This window comes from Gadus morhua, chromosome 4 (assembly GCF_902167405.1).
Source record: "Gadus morhua chromosome 4, gadMor3.0, whole genome shotgun sequence".
NCBI lineage: Eukaryota > Metazoa > Chordata > Actinopteri > Gadiformes > Gadidae > Gadus > Gadus morhua.
Genome location: NC_044051.1, coordinates 706,610 through 726,889, shown reverse-complemented (window position 1 = coordinate 726,889; position 20,280 = coordinate 706,610). Strand labels below are relative to the sequence as shown.

The 20,280-nt window shown below is 42.7% G+C and overlaps 1 protein-coding gene across 1 annotated transcript; it reads right to left on the bottom strand.

Annotated features, from left to right (window-relative positions):
- Window positions 1-165: 165 nt before the first annotated feature.
- LOC115541422 (NLR family CARD domain-containing protein 3-like) lies at window positions 166-18,756 on the bottom strand. The gene is made up of 8 exons (XM_030353149.1): window positions 18,534-18,756; window positions 14,918-15,014; window positions 13,598-13,714; window positions 12,226-12,339; window positions 11,846-11,946; window positions 8,504-10,337; window positions 4,425-4,598; window positions 166-512 (listed from the first exon to the last, which is right to left on the bottom strand). Exons 2-8 carry the CDS (start codon window positions 14,998-15,000, stop codon window positions 296-298), a joined length of 2,640 nt encoding a protein of 879 aa, XP_030209009.1. The 5' UTR covers window positions 15,001-15,014; window positions 18,534-18,756; the 3' UTR covers window positions 166-295.
- Between the last annotated feature and the right edge of the window lie 1,524 nt (window positions 18,757-20,280).

Sequence of the window (20,280 nt, the reverse complement as noted above, 5' to 3'; positions counted from 1 at the left end):
TGATGGTGGACAGTATTAATATACGTAAGATACATGATGTCAGCCATCATCTTCATTCCCAGTAGGATCTGACCTCACTTCCTGCTGTGTGGATGGACTTTCCATCTCAATAGTGAGTGTGTGATGTGATGAATCAAACAGACACTTACACTTCTTTAGAGCTGGTTTCAGCCTCCACACTCCACCGTGCTCCACACTGGGGGGGGAAACAAAGTGAGAGCAGCATGTTGAAACATTCACCTTCATCATCTGCAGTCTCATAACGTTCTACACTGCATGAGTTACAGCTGCCTCTTCAAACCACTTCATCTAGCAGTGGTGAGCTGTCCTCTCCATACCTGAGAGTGTCCAGTCTCCAGCGTGGATCCTCCAGTCCAGCAGAGAGCAGCGCAGCTCCAGAGTCTCCTGGGTGATTGTAGCTCAGGTCCAGCTCTCTCAGATGGCAGGGGTTGGAGCTCAGAGCAGAGGCCAGAGAAGCACAGCCTTCCTGTGTGACCAGGCAGCCAGACAAGCTACACACACACACACACACACACACACACACACACACACACACACACACACACACACACACACACACACACACACACACACACACACACACACACACGTGAAATCCTGTGTTTTTCAAGTCTGCCAACCAGTTTGTGAACGTCCTACTCCAAACACAAGTGGCGTTGCCTTGGTGACGGTCCTTTTATGAAGCACTTCCTGGTCCAGTGAAGGGACACCGGCGGCGAGGTGTGTGTGGATGGATTATTAAGTATTGTAGCGCCCCAAGCCCTAGTCTCTATTCCGCTGTGGAGCGAGGTCCACTCAACCACAGGACTTTTGGCTTCTTTATATTTCACTTGAGTATCACCTTTACCTAAAACTCGGTTAGATTGTACTACCATCTAGATTATAGATCAAAAAGGTGACGACATTTTAATGTCAGAAAACAAATGAAAGATCACAGGCCCAGGCCTTCCTGTGATTCATGCTCCGTTCTAACGGTTTAAGTGACTCATTAAAGCAGTCAGCGATGTTCAGACCTGCTCTATGAAGCAGTGCTCACAACACAGGGACGCGGGAAGTGGGGGTGCTTAGGGTGCTGCAGCACCCCCCTGGCGGTCCCTGGCTGTAACTACAAGAGAGAAAGTTTTCTGAACAAATCAATACTTTTTTTTTTTAGAGTAGAATTTTATCATACAACATGATTTTTCATGAAATTATTGACATCAACCGTTTTTGTTATATTTATCATATTAGCATTTCATTTTATTTAGGACATTGTCTGTGTAGGCTGACGTAGGCTATGACGCACAACGCAGAACAATGCTATGTGCGCGACGGGAAAATTCGGAAAGTCAAGCTTGTTACAAGTGCAATGTGTCACAGAAAATAAGTATTTTCAGATTTTTTTGGCCCCAAGAAGGCAAAACTTCGCGATGAAAACACCAGCCGGACATCCAATTCCCTGCATTCCGTATGTGATCTGTCCATAGCTGAATATGGTACTATGCTGATTTTACATAAGCATGTTGGTGTTCAACATCTGTTGTAGTGCAAAACAACAGGTGTAAAATGTTGCTGGCCATATTAATAGACACGTTGAATGTTATCGTTTTGATTCTGGAATCCCGCACGTAAACTGGTTTGCAAAAAAAGAGCAAAGACGGACGGTTCACTTGACAGAGAAATCGTCACTTTCCTCATATCAGACAACTCGTAACTCTGGATGAAAATGAAGACTTTCTTTTACTGTCACTTTCCTTTGTAAACCTTTAGAAATAACCTCCTGAATCCTTGTTATAACGCTGTGTATAATCCCGGACCGCAACAGCTTGTCGGCATGTTGTTAGTGTGTGAAATTCAGCACAGTATCAGCCGAGTTGACTCTAATTTCCACATTGTTTACTTGCTGACGTTTGTGAATAACAGTGGCTAGTTGGCAGAGTTAGTCTTTTTACACACCAGAAGAGTATTTATCAGAGCGGAGCCCTGAATGTGACGTCACCCTTCATTTCGTCTCTGTAAACATTGGATGTTGCGCAGCATTTATTATGACGTCATTACATAGACTCTCTCTCAGCACCCCCCACTCGGACTGACTTCCCGCGTCCCTGTCACAACAACATCTTAATCTAGAAGAATTTAAAATGCATTCATGTGAAACTTTAAATACATTTAAGATCAGTAACATACAATACCTTGCAGTAATATTTGCAAACCCCCTTTGACAAATAATGTTAATTTTCTAATGGCAGCACTCTGGCCATCATCATCGGTACAAGAGACAGTTTACTAAATAAACGACTGGCCGATAGACTACTTACACGGTGAGAGTAGTTGTCCTATTTCCATGTGTGGATGGACTAAGGAATCAGCAATAGTTCACTCAGAATGCATAATAATTTAGTGGTCTCACCCTATAGTCTGTGGACCAGGACTGATGCAAAGTCAATCCTGGCCAAGCAGCAGAAGTTAGGTGACAATGTCCCAACATTACTGGCCCACTATGGGTGCACTAAAGATGCAAGAGTATTCTTAATGTTACTGTTTATAACACAGGGCGCTTTAAGACATTTAGAGTATCCCCACTTCTCCCATAAACCACTACACCACTGCTTACAGCTGTTGAAACACAGCTGGACCTAACTATTAATTAACAAGTATTAATCCTTGGCTTTCCTTATTTATTAGTTCATAATGAATAGAGCTTTAATGAGTTTGTCTCTTAACTGGGTACACAATATAACAATGTTATTCTGTATCCTCTTCAGATTTGTGAGTAAAGAATTAGCTATTTAAATAATGAGTTCTGGATATAGTAAGCTTTAAAACACGTTTTGTTTGACAATTGAGTTTCAAATCATTCTTTCCAGAGACCTTCCAAAATGTTTCTTTTGAGGCTTTCAGGGGGTCTGAGGTGTCCAGCTAGGGGTAAGACCCTCCAAAAAACCCCTGTACTTCACCCCGCTCTAAACTATCACTGTCCCGTATACAGGGGACAGAGGGGGGGCAATAGCATTATATTTTGAGTTCATTTTATATCTATAATTGAAAGGTTGCAGGCATATGGATGTATTAGAATATCCACCTAAACAACAAGGTGCTACATCTCCAATGATACAAAGTAATTGATGTGGTCATCACAGGTACTGAGTTATAAGCTGGGTTTATAACTGTCCTCTGATGTAGAACTTGTGGTGTAACTGTTTGACCATTGGGTAAAACTGACCTGAGTGTTTCCAGTGTACAGTGTGGACTCCCCAGTCCAGCAGAGAGCAGCTTCACTCCTGAATCCTTCAGATCATTGGTACTCAGGTCCAGCTCTCTCAGACTAGAGGAGTTGGAGCTGAGAACTGAGGCCAGAGCTTCACAGCATGTTTCGGACAGATGACAGCCATTAAGCCTGCGTACAAACAAAATACACTACATGTTAGGAACTGTGATTATTTTTTTATTTGAAATTTGTCATAAGAATGTTTGATTAGTTTAACTAAAAGTCAACACAGTAGATCTTCAAAATATGACTTACTACGAGGTCAGATAACTAAAGTTTTTATATAACTCCTGAAAATGTCCGTGAAAATAAGAAGAATACATTATTTAACTTCACTAAACAACTCTAAAGTACACCTTACTGTCTGACTACATGGTTCAGAGTAGAATAGGAATGTAATAAAACATACACCTTATACCATCATTAACAAACTGAATCCAACGTACACCTTTTACTCCCATGGCAACACAAATAGAGTGAGATGGAGGTCTTGTGTATGATAAGATGAGGTAATGGCGCTGCGATGCACGCAGACTGCCAAGGTTTAGTTCAGTGCTGAGTTAAAGCGTGACTGTATTGGGGCGCCGGTGTGATCACTCTCTTAGGAAAAACGACCCACTTAAGTTCCCATGAAGACATTCTGCTTTGATCAGAAAACTAATACACAGATTTGTAATTTGTGCAAAGTTTGAATGGAATGTCACAGCAGCACTAGCGCTATTCAAGAGCATGTGAAGAAATGCACTATTCTGGATGACCCAGAGAAGAAGATGAATCCTTATTGGAGTATATTATCCAATCAGCAGCTGGTTATTATTAGTAGGTATTTGATTGAGGAGGAGGATGAGGAGGAGGAGGAGGAGGAGGAGGAGGAGGAGGAGGAGGAGGAGGAGGAGGAAGAGGATGAAGAGTTGGTTGGTGAGGAAAGAGATGTCGAGGCGCTGGCATTAAAAACAGAAAAAGACCCCCTATTCAATCAAAACATTAACAACTTATTAAAGGTGAGTGAATCTTTTCACACATTTGTTAGGGTGCCACAAAATAAAAAAGTAATTGGCACCAGTAGAAATGTCTTGAGCCTGATAGGACATATTTTACTTATGTAGACCTGTTAACTTCCTCTGATGGAGCTGTTTGACCATTGAGTAAGACTGACCTGAGAGTTTCCAGTGTACAGTGTGGACTCCCCAGTCCAGCAGAGAGCAGCTTCACTCCTGAGTCCTGTAGAGCGTTGGTACTCAGGTCCAGTTCTCTCAGACTAGAGGAGTTGGAGCTGAGAACTGAGGCCAGATCTTCACAGCATCTCTCTGACAGCTGACAGGCAGTCAGCCTTCACGCAATAAACAGAACATGTTAGGAACTGTTTTATTTGTAATTTTTTATTAGATATGTTTTATTATTTTGACTAAATGTCTGTACAGCAGATCCTCAAAATATGAGTTATTTAAAGGTCAAATAAATAAAACTCCGGAAATTGTCCATAAAAATGCCAAGTTCTTACAAACTCTTTTTCTTTTAGTTTAACTAATGTTTAAAACATTGGATGATTACATTTATTATGATATATTTTTATAAGGATTGTTATGATTGGGGTGTATATTAAGTAATGTATCAATACTGCTTTTATATCGTAGTATTAATTGTTTTCTGTTGTGTATGATATAATACGTTATCACTGAACGTACAGAGAAGTTTTCGATGTTATTCCAACTTTTATTTTCTAGTTTTACGTAAATTATGTGTATTGTTATGCATGTTATTAGTAGTGCTGTCAGGTAGGGCTGGCCCGAATACCATTTTTCAGGCTTTGAATACTCGTCGGTTTTTCCGAGCGAGTATTCGAATACTCGTTCCAGAAAAAAATATATATAAATATATATTATAATAATAATAATAATCCCTATACTCCCTAGAACCGATTTTGACAGTATCTGCACATTTAGTTGAAGATTTAATAGCGTATGAACTTTAATTAGGAGGCCTAAGTAAGTTGAAGTTCCTTACTTTTTCCCCGTGGAAGCGAACAGCTGTCCTTTCTGCCATCTCAGCCCTTACGGGAGCTTTTCAATTCATCCTGGAACGCGCATCTTTTCGGGGAATTTGTACAATAAATCCACAACAAATACCGAATTGTGATTGACTTATGTGTCCATATTATATCCATTATATTGACCGGGTATTGAAACCGAAACTATCAAACATGTATTAATAAAGGACATAGAGACTATCATTCTTGGATCTAAGGGTGGGTTTATTTATTGCATAAAGACCCCGAAAATAAGCACAAGTTCCAGGCTGGATAAAAAAGCTTCTGTAAGGACAACAATCGCACCAATGGCAGCATCGGAACCGCACGGCCGTCAGCTTCCCGAAGCCGACAACGGCATGTTTTTACTACTTACGGATCAAAAGTTATTTAATAATTTATTAACCTACACACGTGTGGTGTCCTGTACAGTAGCTCGGGCTCTGATAGTTTTCTTATTATCAAGCTATTAAATGTTTCTTCCAAGGCTGTGTCAACAAATAGTTCTATGTCTGCATAATAGGCTACTTACATATTTGAGGTGATTCATCAAACTTGTCGTTCCTCCGTGAAATGCCAATTTGTTGTTGCAAATTTGGCACTGAGCATGCTTTCGATCATTGGTCAATTTAAAACGTTCCCAAATGGAAGATTTTTGGGGCATTTTGAACCAGCTCGTTCAATGTAAGTAATGTAAGTGGGCTCGGAGGTGAGGAGATGGATGCGCAAGTTGTGACACTTAGTGATGTAATATCCTCCTAAATTAGCAATATACTACTACTACTACTACTACTACTACTACAATATTACTAACTTTTATATCCCAAATCTTATATTATTTGCTGACATTATATTGCAGTTCTTCTAGCTTCTTGCAAAAAAAATTGTTTAGCAAAAAAAAAAAAAGAAAACCAATATCCGAATAGTGACTTTAAGCTTCGAATACAAATTTTCCGAACGAGTATTCGAATATTCGAATAATTCGGGCCAGCCCTACTGTCAAACGATTAAAATATTTAATCGTGATTAATCGCATTAATGACATAGTTAACTCGCGATTGATCGCACATTTTTTTTCTATTCTAAACATCCATTGATTTTGTGCTGCTAGCCTTTTAGTGAGATCAGAGAGTGTTGAGAAGGACAGTAAGAAGAGAGACCCGCAGTGAATTCAACCCGGTCCACTTGACATCGGGTAGGTGCATGACAGTGGTAGGCCTACCATAAAACTTCAATAGCCCAGGCTTTTATTTGTTTCAATCACTGAACTTTCGAACAAAACTCTTGCTCAACAAAGATGGGAAATACTATAACATTTATTATTTAAATCAGTATGAATATTCCTACCGTACGTAGGCCTATACACATTACCAGGCTATCACTACACACACACACACGGTGGCGGAGTGGTAATCAGGAGAGTCGGGAGAATTACCGGCTGGCCGTTAACGTTACGGGGCTGTCGGGCTGATTACTGCGGGATAACAATATTGCATTTATAAAAGTTCCTTGCAGCGCCGTCTGGCAGCCTGAGCTGTGCCGCCGCAACCTCTCACTCAACAGACGCAACAAACTGTCAATGTCGCAACCAAGTCTATTTTGTCTAGAGGGGAGTAACTGAGCGGCCCCTCCCAAAGTGGTACAACCCAGGTGGGCCTTGAACTGCGATTGGTCAGAAAGACGTAACAGCGTGGAACTCTCGTGCAGGCTCGAACAAAGTGACACACAAATACAATCACACACTTTTAAAGAGTTTTTCATCTGCTCCGTATCCATGCTTGCCCCAACAAGCTCGTGCAGGGTGCTTGTTGTTTTTTTTCCCGGTGTAGCTAGATCCGGTATGGTGTTGTAGACTTTCTAACGTGACTAGTTATTGCTTGACAGCAGGTGAAAAACGACAACGTTTGGCAAGCCAAAAGAGCATTAATCGCGCAATAAAAAAATTTACGTCGTTAAAATTGGTTTGCGTTAACGCCGTTAATAACGCGTTAAACGGACAGCACTAGTTATTAGTGAACGTACAGATACGATTTGTATTTTATTACACCTTTTATATACTAGTTTTCTGTATAGTATGATACAATTATTGTTATAAATTTTGTTAGAGAACCGGCCTGCCGTTCCCTGCAGTGCAGTCCGGGTTGAACCGCAGCATGGAGGAGAAAGTGATTGTTGCCGTTTGCGACTCCCGGGGCTCTATAGATAATAGTATATCATATAATATAATTGTATATATAATATCATGGCCAAAAGCACTGTGCACCTCCGGATGGCCGTAGCGCGGGGAGCTCTCGCAGGGATTGGGCTTCGCGGGGTTTGTTTACCGGCGTTGCTATGGTTACTGGTCTTGTGTGTTCCAATGGTTTATCTATCTAATAAATCGCTGTCTAATCAATACATCAATCACTCCCTCTTTCGTGGTCATTTCAATATTATGAATAGACTGTTTTTGGGTTCTCCGACGTCCCTCCCTCTTCCACAACAGGTTAAGACTTGCAATGGTGGTTAGATCGCCCAACGCATCGCCAAGACCACACTCCCTACCATTACCTCAATATACGAGAAGAGGTGCCTCCGAAAAGCACGCAACATCATAAAGGACACCTCTCACCCCAACCATGGACTGTTTACCCTTCAACGTGGCAACCGCTCTGGGGCACGCTACCGCAGCCTCCCAGGCAAAACTAACAGGACTAAAAACAGCTTCTTCCCATCAGCTGTCAGACTGCTTACATAATACCCATCCATATCTCATACTGCCTAGTCCCTACTGCTAAATCACACTTTTCTGCACTACCTGCACTTTACTTTATAACTGTTGTAATTAACTTTTGCTGCACAGATATTATGCTGTAAATATATTTATACATGTTGTTCAAACTGATGTTTGCACTCTGGTTAGACCCACCTACATTTCGTTTAATTGTAACCTGTTACTGTGCAATGACAATAAAGTGAATCTAATCCAATCTAATCTCGGCCATGGTTGAGAATGAATTGGCATGAAGCACAGTTGGCGGGCAAAAGATGTGGCGCGGCAAATTCGCGTGACAAAACTTGCACAGCGACAGATTATGATTTGACCCGTGACAAAACTTGGGCGACAACGCGAACGGGCGACAAATGTGTCTTTGGTGTGAACGCGGCATAACAATTTACATATTCTAGTATTATGTATTGAGTGTTGTTTGTATTGTAATAATACTTACAGATACGTTTTGGAGGCTTTGAACACTGGCAGCAGCCTCAGAAGACCCTCCTCTGAAGCTTTGTATTTCTTCAGGTCAAACACGTCCAGCTCCTCTTCTGATGACAGTAAGATGAAGACCAGAGCTGCCCACTGAGCAGGAGAGAGAGGTCCTTTAGAGAGTGTTCCTGATGTCAGGGACTGTTGGATCTCCTCCACTAGCGAACGATCGTTCAGCTCATTAAGACAGTGGAACAGATTAATGCTTCTTTCTGGAGAGATATCTTCCTCTAGCTTCTCCTTGATGTAAGACACTGTTTTCTCATTGGTCTGTGAGCCCCTTCCTGTTTGTCCCAACAGACTTTGTTTAATCCGAAGGGTCAGTGATCTACTTCCTGTCTTTCCCAGCAGACCTCGTAGAAGAATCTGATTGGTCCCCAGAGAGAGGCCCAGGAGGAAGCGGAGGAACAAGTCCAGGTGTCCGTTCTCACTCTGTAAGGCCTTGTCCACAGCACTCTTGTAGAGGACAAGTTCAAATTTACTGGCCTGTGATTGCTCTTCTGAGAGCAGATTGTCCCCAGTGTTGATGAAGGACCAGAAGACATAAAGGGCAGCCAGAAACTCCTGGATGCTCAGATGGACAAAGCAGAACACCTTGTCCTGGTACAGCGTACACTCCTCTTTAAAGATCTCGGTGAACACTCCTGAGTACACTGAGGCTGCTCTGATATCGATGTCACACTCTGCCAGGTCTGCCTCGTAGAAGATCAGGTTGCCTTTCTCCAGCTGGTTAAAAGCCAGCTTTCCCAGAGAAAAAAATATTTCCTTGCTCTTTGAACTCCAGTCTGGATCTGTTTCAGCTCTTCCATGATACTTCCTGTCCCCCTGTAAGGACTGAATCCTCAGGAAGTGGCTGTACATCTGAGTTACGGTCTTGGGCATCTCTTCTACTTTCTGGGATGTTTTGAAGAAGTCCTCCAGAACTGTAGCAGTGATCCAACAGAAGACTGGGATGTGACACATGATGTGGAGGCTTCGTGATTTCTTGACGTGGGAGATGATTGTTCTGGCCAGCGTCTCCTCTCTGAATCTCTTCCTGAAGTACTCCTCCTTCTGTTGGTCGGTGAACCCCCTCACCTCTGTCACCATGTCCACACACTCAGCAGGGATCTGATTGGCTGCCGCAGGGCGTGTGGTTATCCAGATGCGAGCGGAGGGAAGCAGGTCGCCCCTGATGAGGTTTGTCAGCAGCACGTCCACCGAGGTGGACTTTGTGACATCAGTCCAGGTTTGGTTCCTCTGGAAGTCCAGAGGAAGTCGACACTCATCCAGTCCATCCAAGATGAAGACAACTTGGAACCAGTCGTATCTGCAGATTCCTGCTTCTTTGGTCTCAATAAAGAAGTGATGAAGAAGTTCCACCAAGCTAAACTCTTTCTCTTTCAGTAAATTCAGCTCTCTGAAAGTGAGGAGAAATGTGAAGTTTATGTCGTGATTGGTTTTGCCTTCAGCCCAGTCCAGAGTGAACTTGTGTGTTAAGACGGTTTTACCAATGCCGGCCACTCCTGTTGTCATTATTGTCCTGATTGGTTTATCTTGTCCAGGTAAGGGTTTAAAGATGTCCTCACATCTGATTGGTGTTCCTTCCTTGGCTGGTTTTCTGGAAGCTGTTTCAATCAGTCTGACCTCATGTTCCTTGTTGACCTCTCCACTGTCTCTCTCTGTGATGAAAATCTCTGTGTAGAAGTCATTCAGATTTGTTGGCTGTCCTGCTTTATCGATTCCCTCAAACACACACCTGAACTTCTTCGTCAAACGAGACTTGATTTTATGTTGGCACTCGACAGCATTAAATCCTAAATGAGAAAACAACAGAGTACATAAGTTAGTGGATGGTAACATACAGGTCAATATTTCCTTATTATCAACTTAAATTATTAGTTTAAGGACTGCTTGTTACAGATCCAAAATGTTCAGGAATATTATTTCCATAGCAGTGTGATTGGTCTAATGATAGTGATAATGATAGTGAGTCTAAAGTGACTTCTGCTTTTAAAACAAGATAGTGTGGCATCTATTCTACTGCGTTATTCTGCTGTTGATCTGCAGTATAATGTTTAACATTCTTTAACCTGATAGACCCCCAATAACCCTAGATATCTGGATCATACCATTTAACTTGATACCCCCACAACAACCCTACATATCTGTATCAAACCATTTAACTTGATACCCCCACAACAACCCTACATATCTGGATCAAACCATTTAACCTGATACCACCACAACAACCCTACATATCTGGATCAAACCATTTAACCTGACACCACCGCAATAACCCTTCATATCTAGACTAAACCATTAAACCTGATACCCCACAATAACCCTTCATATCTGGACTAAACCATTTAACCTGATACCCCACAATAACCCTAGTACTGTATGTGGATCAAACCATTTAACCTGATACCCCACAATAGCCCTTCATATCTGGATCAAACCATTTAACCTGACACCACCGCAATAACCCTTCATATCTAGACTAAACCATTAAACCTGATACCCCACAATAACCCTTCATATCTGGACTAAACCATTTAACCTGATACCCCACAATAACCCTAGTACTGTATGTGGATCAAACCATTTAACCTGATACCCCACAATAGCCCTTCATATCTGGATCAAACCATTTAACCTGACACAAACACAATAACCCTACATACTGTATGTGGATCAAACCATTTAACCCCCAAGAGGAAAGATTTCTTCACATTGAAGTTAAATGTCATTTAGTCTGAAGAGAACAAATAAGAGTCTCATACTGTTCTTCTGTTGTTAGGGCCACTTTATTTCTAGTTTTTTTTATTGAGAATTACCTCCCCCTGCTGGCCCTGTTTATGTTGGTTTGAGATGCCTCCTGGAGCCCAATAAAGGTAGACAGGATGTGAGGCCCGTTAGGGGGCCGCATTAGGGAAACGCCAGCCACAGTCGGGAACGATATCGCTTTTATACGACGAATACAAACACGAATGCAAACACAAATAAGTAGCCTATACGAATTATATTCAAAGATACATGCTTGAGTATAACCTTTTCGTTTGCATTTACACTGAAACCCGCATACACCTGAGGATAATATATTTTTTGTTATAATTAGTAGGACAAGTGATCCTATTTTCGTTGTAATTAGATTTTGTTTGATTGAACTGGATCGTGCGTCTGAAATACCCCCTTGCCTGGGCTCGCGCGGCGTCTTGAAAGAAGGTAGGACAAGCTGCCGAAACACCTGTCTTCAAAGTAAGAGTCTCTTCTGCCCTTCAAAATAATAGTCTCCTCTGTCTTCAAAGTAAGAGTCTCTTACCGTCCCCCAGTGTGTCGGCCAGTTCCTCCTGGTTCGTCTCCAGCTCTGGTAGATGCTGCTGTACGGACTGAGCACTGGTGACCTTTGACCTCTCCTGGTGTCTGTGGAGAACACACACACACACACACACACACACACACACACACACCATGATGGACGCGCATGCACACGCGTCCATCACACAAACACACACGCACACACACACACACACACACACACACACACACACACACACACACGCACGCACGCACGCACGCACACACACACACACACACACACACACACACACACTTTTATGTCCCCTGACTTGTAAACATCACTATCAGTAGAGTCTGGTAACAACCAACTTGTCTCTTTTATCGTCTGTTTGAAACCCCTACCTCTCCTCTCTGGAGGGCCGTCCATCTTTAAGCCGAGGAGGTATATCCATAGACCAGTCACTCTTCATGGAGACACAGCTGGGTCCAGGGAAGTCTGCTCTCTCCTGCCTCCTTCTGAAAAACAATAATCAAAATATTCAATAATCTTTCTCAGATTATTGAAACTGCAATATATGGACAGGCTTAAAATGAAGTTATTAGCCGTTTTAACACCTGTCCTCCGTAATTTCACATGTAACAAACACTGGGAAAATGTAGTTGATTTCTGTGATTAACTGTGAAAACAGGGGATGGAAGGCCGGGACCCTATAATGTTCAGCTAACTGGTAATTATAATTGTAACGAGAGTAGCGTGTGTGTGTGCGCGGGAATGGCAGTATCTGTGTGTGAGTGGACGAGCGAGGAGAGCGAGCACTGGCGTGTCTAGTGAGGTAATAAACGAGTCTGGTTGTGTGCAAACGTGTACTGTAAAGTTAGTGAAACTAAGAATAAAGTACCCAGCCTGTCAAGAATCGGTGGCCGCTTCATTCCGACCATATTCCGACCTCTAAGCAGACCCACTGCCGGTCAAAGTGAAGGGTGTTCCCCCCGAGAGAACATCGGCCAGGAGGGAACGTCTCCCCTGTGCTCCTCGACTGCGGTCTGAGAGCCCACAGCAGGAAAGGTTTAACATAATAATAAAAAAAAAATTCTATATACGCGTGCAGCTGTGAACTCATGTATTGTAATTTATTGCATGATGTGTACTTTTAGGATTACTATAAGAACTATCATTTAGCATTCACCACAAATGACTCTGAAAAGCAGTGCCAACATTAAACTATTTTTAAACCATTCAGCGAACAAAAGGCAACAGGCTGATTATCGTTTAGGGTGCCACTCAACATGCAACACGCCCACTCAAATGGTGTGAAATGCCGACATTGTACTGCTCATTTACATATAAGGTAATTAACATTTCCGCCGGCTAAAATCCAACCTCAGGGGTAGTCTTTTTTCAGGATGTCCAATGTCAGGATATGTCGTTTACATACACGGCCCGTCGGGAGAATAGCGGGCTAATAGCGGGCTGTACGTCTATGAGTGAAAGCAGCTAGAATGGCATTTAAACACTAACATGTTGACATAAAAACACACTTAGTACCCTTCATACTGTGAGTGTTGATTCACAATGCGTCTAGCTAACATAGAAAACGATTCAAATTCATACGATTCAAGCAGCAGAATAAACGGCCTCAGCCATGAATCAATCCAGCACCAAGTGGTCCTGTGATCGGACGTTGTTATGTTCTGATTAATGATCGGCGGGCCGGATCAAGATGATCCGCGGGCCGCCAGTTGAACAGCCCTGATGTATTGGCTGAATCCTCACCTTTTCTTAGAAGGTTGGTGATTTCCCTCTTCAAAGTTCTCAGGTTTATCCATAGAGCAGTCACTCTGCATGGAGACACAGCTGGGTCCAGGGGAGTCTGCTCTCTCCTGCTGGACTCTTTTAGAAAAACAAGAACCAGGATTTATGGACGTTTGATAGAAGCTGTATCTTTATGATATAAAGATAAATCCTCACTTCTTTCTCACTTCTCTTTCTCAGATTATTGAAAAGGAAACATATCGACAGGCAGAAAATGAAGTTATTAGCCGTTTTCACACATGTCCTCCGTCTTTTCTCTGCATTTGCACATTAGGAGGTTCAACCATGGGGGTCATTCACACTTATTCATACTTGATGCCCGATATCCGGACATCGTTGTCGCTCAGACATATTTTATGTTTCATTTCACATGAAACAAACACTGGGACAAATGTAGTTGATTTCTGTGATTAACTGAGAAAACAGGGAATGGAAGACCGGGACCCTTTAATGTTCAGCTAACTGTTGTCAATAATAATTGTAACGAGAGTAGCGTGTGTGTGTGCGCGGGAATGGCAGTATTTGTGTGTGAGTGGACGAGTGAGGAGAGCGAGTGGCAGCGTGTGTCAGTCTAGTGAAGTAATGAACGAGTCCGGTTGTGTCTGTGCAAACGTGTACTGTGAAGTTAGTGAAACTAAGAATAAAGTACCAAGCCTGGGAAGAATCGGTGGCCGCTTCTTTCCGACCATAATCCGACCTCTAAGCAGACCCACTGCCGGTCAAAGTGAAGGGTGTTCCCCCCGAGAGAACATCGGCCCTGGAGGGAACGTCTCCCCTGTGCTCCTCGACTACGGTCTGAGAGCCCACAGCAGGGAAGGCGTAACATAATAATAAAAAAAACATTTTCTATGTACGTGTGCAGCTGTGAACTCATGTATTGTAATTTATTGTATGATGTGTACTTTTAGGGTTACTATAAGACCTATCATTTAGCGTTCGACACAAATGACTCTGAAAAGCAGTGCCAACATTAAACTATTTTTAAACCATTCAGCGAACAAAAGGCAACAGGCTGATTATCGTTTAGGGTTCAACTCAACATGTAACACTTCCACTCGAATGGTGTGAAATACCGACATTCTACTGCTCATTCACATATAAGGTAATTAACATTTCCGTCTGCTAAAATACAACCTCAGGGGTAGTCTTTTTCAGGATGTCCAATGTCAGGATATGTCGTATATGTCACAACTTATACTCAGACTAATGATGGAGACATGATGTATCACTGCTGAGCTCTGAGATGGACAACAGTCACAGACAGAGAGATCCTCTTCTTACCTCTTAGCTTTGCTCCGGCGGCCATGTTCCCCAGACAGAGCGGTCTTAGAGGTAGGACCCCCCTCCTCTCTCTCCTCATCCATAGTAGACTGGAGACCTGGACACAAACACAACTCATCCATCACTTCATTTGCCTTTTGAACTTTAGCTGTTTATTGAGAGAGAAAATCATTGTGACTGCGTCACACTAAAGCATTATGGACGTCATAGACCATCAATATGAAACCAACAACATAACCACACTGCCCTCACTACACTACAGATGTGTACAGCAGATGACAGATGAATAATTAAACACCTTGGAGACTGTAACTGTGCTTAAACTACAACACAAAAAAGATATACAATAGACTTAAAATGCATTGTGGTACAATTAAAATGTAAAGCGCGTTAGAATAATTTCTCCACTGGAACAAAGTCTGAATTCTGTCATTTTACTGAACCACAGATTCCATATACCGTAAATCAACTGGTGATGCTCAACACATCGATAGGGTATCCTCTTATGACCAACAAGTCTTTTTCTCTCCCTCCATGACTGTGGTTTAAGCCATAGGAATCGAGTCTAGATCCACAGGAACCCCCCTGTGAAAGTGATACAGTCCAGCAACATGCTACAAGGTGGATCTATAAAACTGTAAATAACCAGTCAATACGCACAAATAATCAACTTTTTTATATATCAGCACATTGAAAGGACTTCTGTCACGTCCTTCTTTTAATTTGGAGTAGCATCAAGACAAACGAATCACTTGAATATTGAACGCAGTGTTCAATTTACCACACGGGTCAGAAAAGCAGTGAAACATGAACTGACGTTGTATTCTCTACAGCAGGGGTCTTCAACGTTTTCCAGGCCAAGGACCCCCTACTTATATATTGTATAAAATGGTGTTTTATATTAAACTGGTCCTATAGTGCCATATATAAATGTACCTTGTTATTTTGCACTCAATACTAAGATATTCAAATAATACACAGGTTCATATATTCATGTTTTTATTTTAAACATGTGCAAGGTACAGTTAGTAGGGTGGCCATGCAACTGCCATTCATAAACATAACATAACCTAATAAACTGATACCTGCCAAGATCAACAATGTCTGTCAATTGCATGTAATCATGCATAAAAGCTATTAATTTCATTTTAGAAAAGAAATGTGGAAAAAACGAAAATTAGTGATGTCTGTTAGTGTCTTTTTTTTTCATTAAAATCAAATGCATAAGAATGTCGCAGCCAGTCCAAATGTGTCAGGTGTTCGCGAGAGACATACAAACGTACGCTTACCACTTTTGGAAATGCCTTAAAGGGCAACTTCACCCATTTCACATAAGCTTTGTATTTTTAGAACCCCCCGCATATTTTTGAATGGTCTAGCATGGGACCCACTGACGCTACAGACCTATTAGAGCAGTGCCATTGGGTGGGACTTGCACCAGCAGAAACTAACATCCACAGCGTCTGAAGCTAAGATAACAGAGGCTGTTGATAAAACTGAAGTACATTGGCGGAGGGTACTGGATCTGACATAGAAGTTCACCATTTCGAAAGAAATACAAATGAGGACTACCGTATTTTCCGCACTATAAGGCACACCGGATTATAAGGCGCACCTTTAATGAATGGCCTATTTTAGAACTGTTTTCATGTATAGGGCGCACCGGATTATAAAGGCGCATAGAATAGAAGATACTGCAGTCAAACGTTTGACTGGGGTTGCGTTATGCATAGACTAGACCGAGCTGTGCTAAAGGGAATGTCCACAAAACAGTCAGATGAAGTCAAACTTTATTAAGCGTTCTGACAACTCCAGTCACTCCCATGGTAACGATGTTCAAACGTTAATATGCATATAAACAATATCTCATCAATATCTGATCAATATCAATATCTCTTAACAATAAGCTCCCTTTTTCAGTTCATTCCCCGTCTACGAATCCCTCGAATTCTTGTGTGTCCGAATTGAACAGTTGGGCGAGTACGGCATCCAACATGCCCGGATCCCTCTCGTCATTATCCGAGTCAGTGTCGCTGCTGTTGCCTGGCAGTTCAGTGATTATTCCTGCCTTCGTGAAAGCTTAGACCACAGTTGAGACTGTTATATCAGCCCAGGCATCCACGATCCATTGGCAGATAGTGGCGTAAGACGCCTGGCGCTGTCTCCCCGTCTTGGTGACGTGTGTTCGCCTTCTTGGCCCCGTCCACACGAAGCCGATTTTTTGGGTGAAACCGCATAAATAAACGCTTTTGGTGGACACGGGCTACGGCCACACCAAACGCGCGTAACGTGCCTAACTTGAAGCTTGATCATTGTGTGTCACAAAAATGGTTCAACGCGCCAACGCGCCTGTGGCTGCGCTGGATTTAGGAGTCCCAGGAAGGAAACCCAAACGCCGCCGTATTTGGGTGCATGATAGAGTTTTGATCGGGTTAGATTAAATAGATTAAATAAATAACAATAATCGGGTTAAATAACTTCACATGGTGTGTCTGGTGTGTTTCCAGCATTCGTAGTGTTGATCAGCAGATAGTCCGCCAAGACGTTGAGGTTGCTTAGCAACCAGAGACGCTGTCCATGCAAGTGAATGGAGCGTTCCCTCTTCGTCATAACTATCAAACCAAACATCCTTCACATTCAACGAGCGAACATTATGAAATTAAAATGCACATTTCTCGTTAAAAATGTTTACATAAACGCATTTAATTGCGTAACTATGTTACTATTTCCACCCAGAATAAAGAAAGATGTCGGCCGTATGCTTCTGTGCAAGCGTCACTACTCTCTGCCAGTGACGTCGGGTCAAGCTCCACGCTGATTTGTTCCATTAGTAGATGGAACAAGGAGGTGTCCGATAGGCGGAGATGATCAGCGGGAGTGGCCGCCAGCGAAGCTGTGCATGGTGGGAGTTGTTGTCTTCAATCCACAAGCGCCAAAAAGTCACTTTCTGCCTTTTCTTGGTCAAGACTGCACCAAATTAGAATTTTATTTTATTATTCGACTACATATAGGACCCAATTTCAATACATATTCATGCCTCCACCGGTGAAATGCTCCTTTAAGTACATTCGGATCCCATGATATAAATAGAACTATTCCGATTAGAAATCGGATCAAAACTGTCCATGTAAACAAGGCTAGTGTGTTGGATTCATGTTAATGTGTATTTAAAGACATTTCAATTTGTGGAAAAAATTGCGGGGGGAATATGAAAAAAATGTGTGATCAAACAAAACTTTCGCGACCTCCTTGCAGTACCACCGCGGACCCCCTAGGGGTCGCGGACTCCCTGTTGAAGACCTCTGCTCTACACTAAACTGTCTTTATTGATAAGCAATACACGCAGGGCCGCTGCTGGCCGTTTCTGTGCCCCACGCGAGGGGGGGGGGAGGTAAAAGCATCTAATTTTCCAAAATCGAGTGATAGGTTATACAATTAAGAACAAATAACTAATTTACATATATATATATATATTTTTTAAACATTTACCAAGATGAGATCAATATCATATACCAGTAACCTAAAGACAATATTAACGGTAGTAAACTGGTTGTTCATTATTATATACCTAACCTAAAGTCAACATAAACTGTAGTAAATTGTCGACCTACCTTACCTTATATTTTCCGTGATTAAAATGCGTCCATACGGTATAAAGTTATAAAAGTATAAATGTAAGGGAAGAAACTGAGGTTAAAGTGTCTATAAAACAAGTTAATCAGGTGAAAGGTTTTCAAAGCGGAGAAGAAAAGCTCCCCACTGCGACGGACCGTTAGAGGATGAAGTAACTGAACGAGAGAGAGACGGAAACCCCCTCCCCTCTCAGCGCATGTCAAGTGTTTTCAGGGAAATCGAAGGTTTCACAGCACACACACACACACACACACACACACACACACACACACACACACACACACACACACACACACACTGTAGAGTCTGATAACAACCAACTTGTCCAAATGCATGGTGGTATCAAAGATAAGGAAGTCATAATATTAAGAGACAAATAAATAAGAAATTCAAACTCTGCCTTTTTCTGGTTCAACATGTCCCCAGGTGTCGTAAACCCTTCTTGTGTTTGACATTTGTATGCATACTGCCAGGAGCAGGGAGAGGTTAGACAGTGTTTAAGGATATATGTGGTAATGGAACAGGTAGGGGTTAAACAGTGTTTAAGGATATATGTGGTAATGGATCAGGTAGGGGTTAGACAGTGTTTAAGGATATATGTGGTAATGGAACAGGTAGGGGTTAGACAGTGTTTAAGGATATATGTGGTAATGGAACAGGGAGGGGTTAGACAGTGTTTAAGGATATATGTGGTAATGGAACAGGTAGGGGTTAGACAGTGTTTAAGGATATATGTGGTTATGGAACAGGTAGGGGTTAGACAGTGTTTAAGGATATATGTGGTAATGGAACAGGGAGGGGTTAGACAGTGTTTAAGGATATATGTGGTAATGGAACAGGTAGGGGTTAGACAGTGTTTAAGGATATATGTGGTAATGGAACAGGGAGGGGTTAGACAGTGTTTGAGGATATATGTGGTAATGGAACAGGGAGGGGTTAGACAGTGTTTAAGGTTATATGTGGTAATGGAACAGGGAGGGGTTAGACAGTGTTTAATGATATATGTGGTGGAACAGGGAGGGGTTAGACAGTGTTTAAGGATATATGTGGTAATTGAGCAGGTAGGGGTTAGACAGTGTTTAAGGATATATGTGGTGGAACAGGGAGGGGTTAGACAGTGTTTAAGGATATATGTGGTAATGGAGCAGGGAGGGGTTAGACAGTGTTTAAGGATATATGTGGTAATGGAACAGGGAGGGGTTAGACAGTGTTTAAGGATATATGTGGTAATGGACTTCTCCTGGAACCGTCACCTTATCGTGGTGGAGAGGTTTGCGTGTCCCTGTGAACCTGAGAGCTGTGTTGTCGGGAGCCTTGTGCTCCTGGTAGGGTCTCTCATGGCAGAGTGGTCTCAGGTGAGGGGCCAGACTAAGAATGGTTCAAAAATCTCCAATGAAGAACGAAAAAAGAGGAGATGTGACCCGGCCCGGAGGAAGCCCGGGGCCCCCGTCTGGAGCCAGGCCCAGACGGAGGGCTCGATGGCGAGCGCCTGGTGGCCGGGTTTGCCACGGAGCCCGGTCGGGCACAGCCCGAACAAACTACGTGGCACCCCCCCTCTCTTCATCCCATGGGCCCACCACCTGTGGGAAGACCCGTTGGGGTCGGGTGCGCAGCCACATGGGTGGCAGCGAAGGTCAGGGGTCTCGACGGACCAGACCCGGGCGGCAGAAGCTGGCTCTGGGGACGTGGAACGTCACCTCGCTGTGGGGAAAGGAACCGGAGCTTGTGAG

Excerpts from the sequence above, each read along its gene's own strand:
- LOC115541422 (XM_030353149.1), bottom strand. The coding sequence starts at position 15,000 with ATGGATGAGGAGAGAGAGGAGGGGGGTCCTACCTCTAAGACCGCTCTG. Across the intron at positions 12,340-13,597 it reads CACCAACCTTCTAAGAAAAG|AAGGAGGCAGGAGAGAGCAG; the intron begins GTGAGGATTCAG and ends ATTGTTTTTCAG. Across the intron at positions 11,947-12,225 it reads CGGCCCTCCAGAGAGGAGAG|ACACCAGGAGAGGTCAAAGG; the intron begins GTAGGGGTTTCA and ends TGTTCTCCACAG.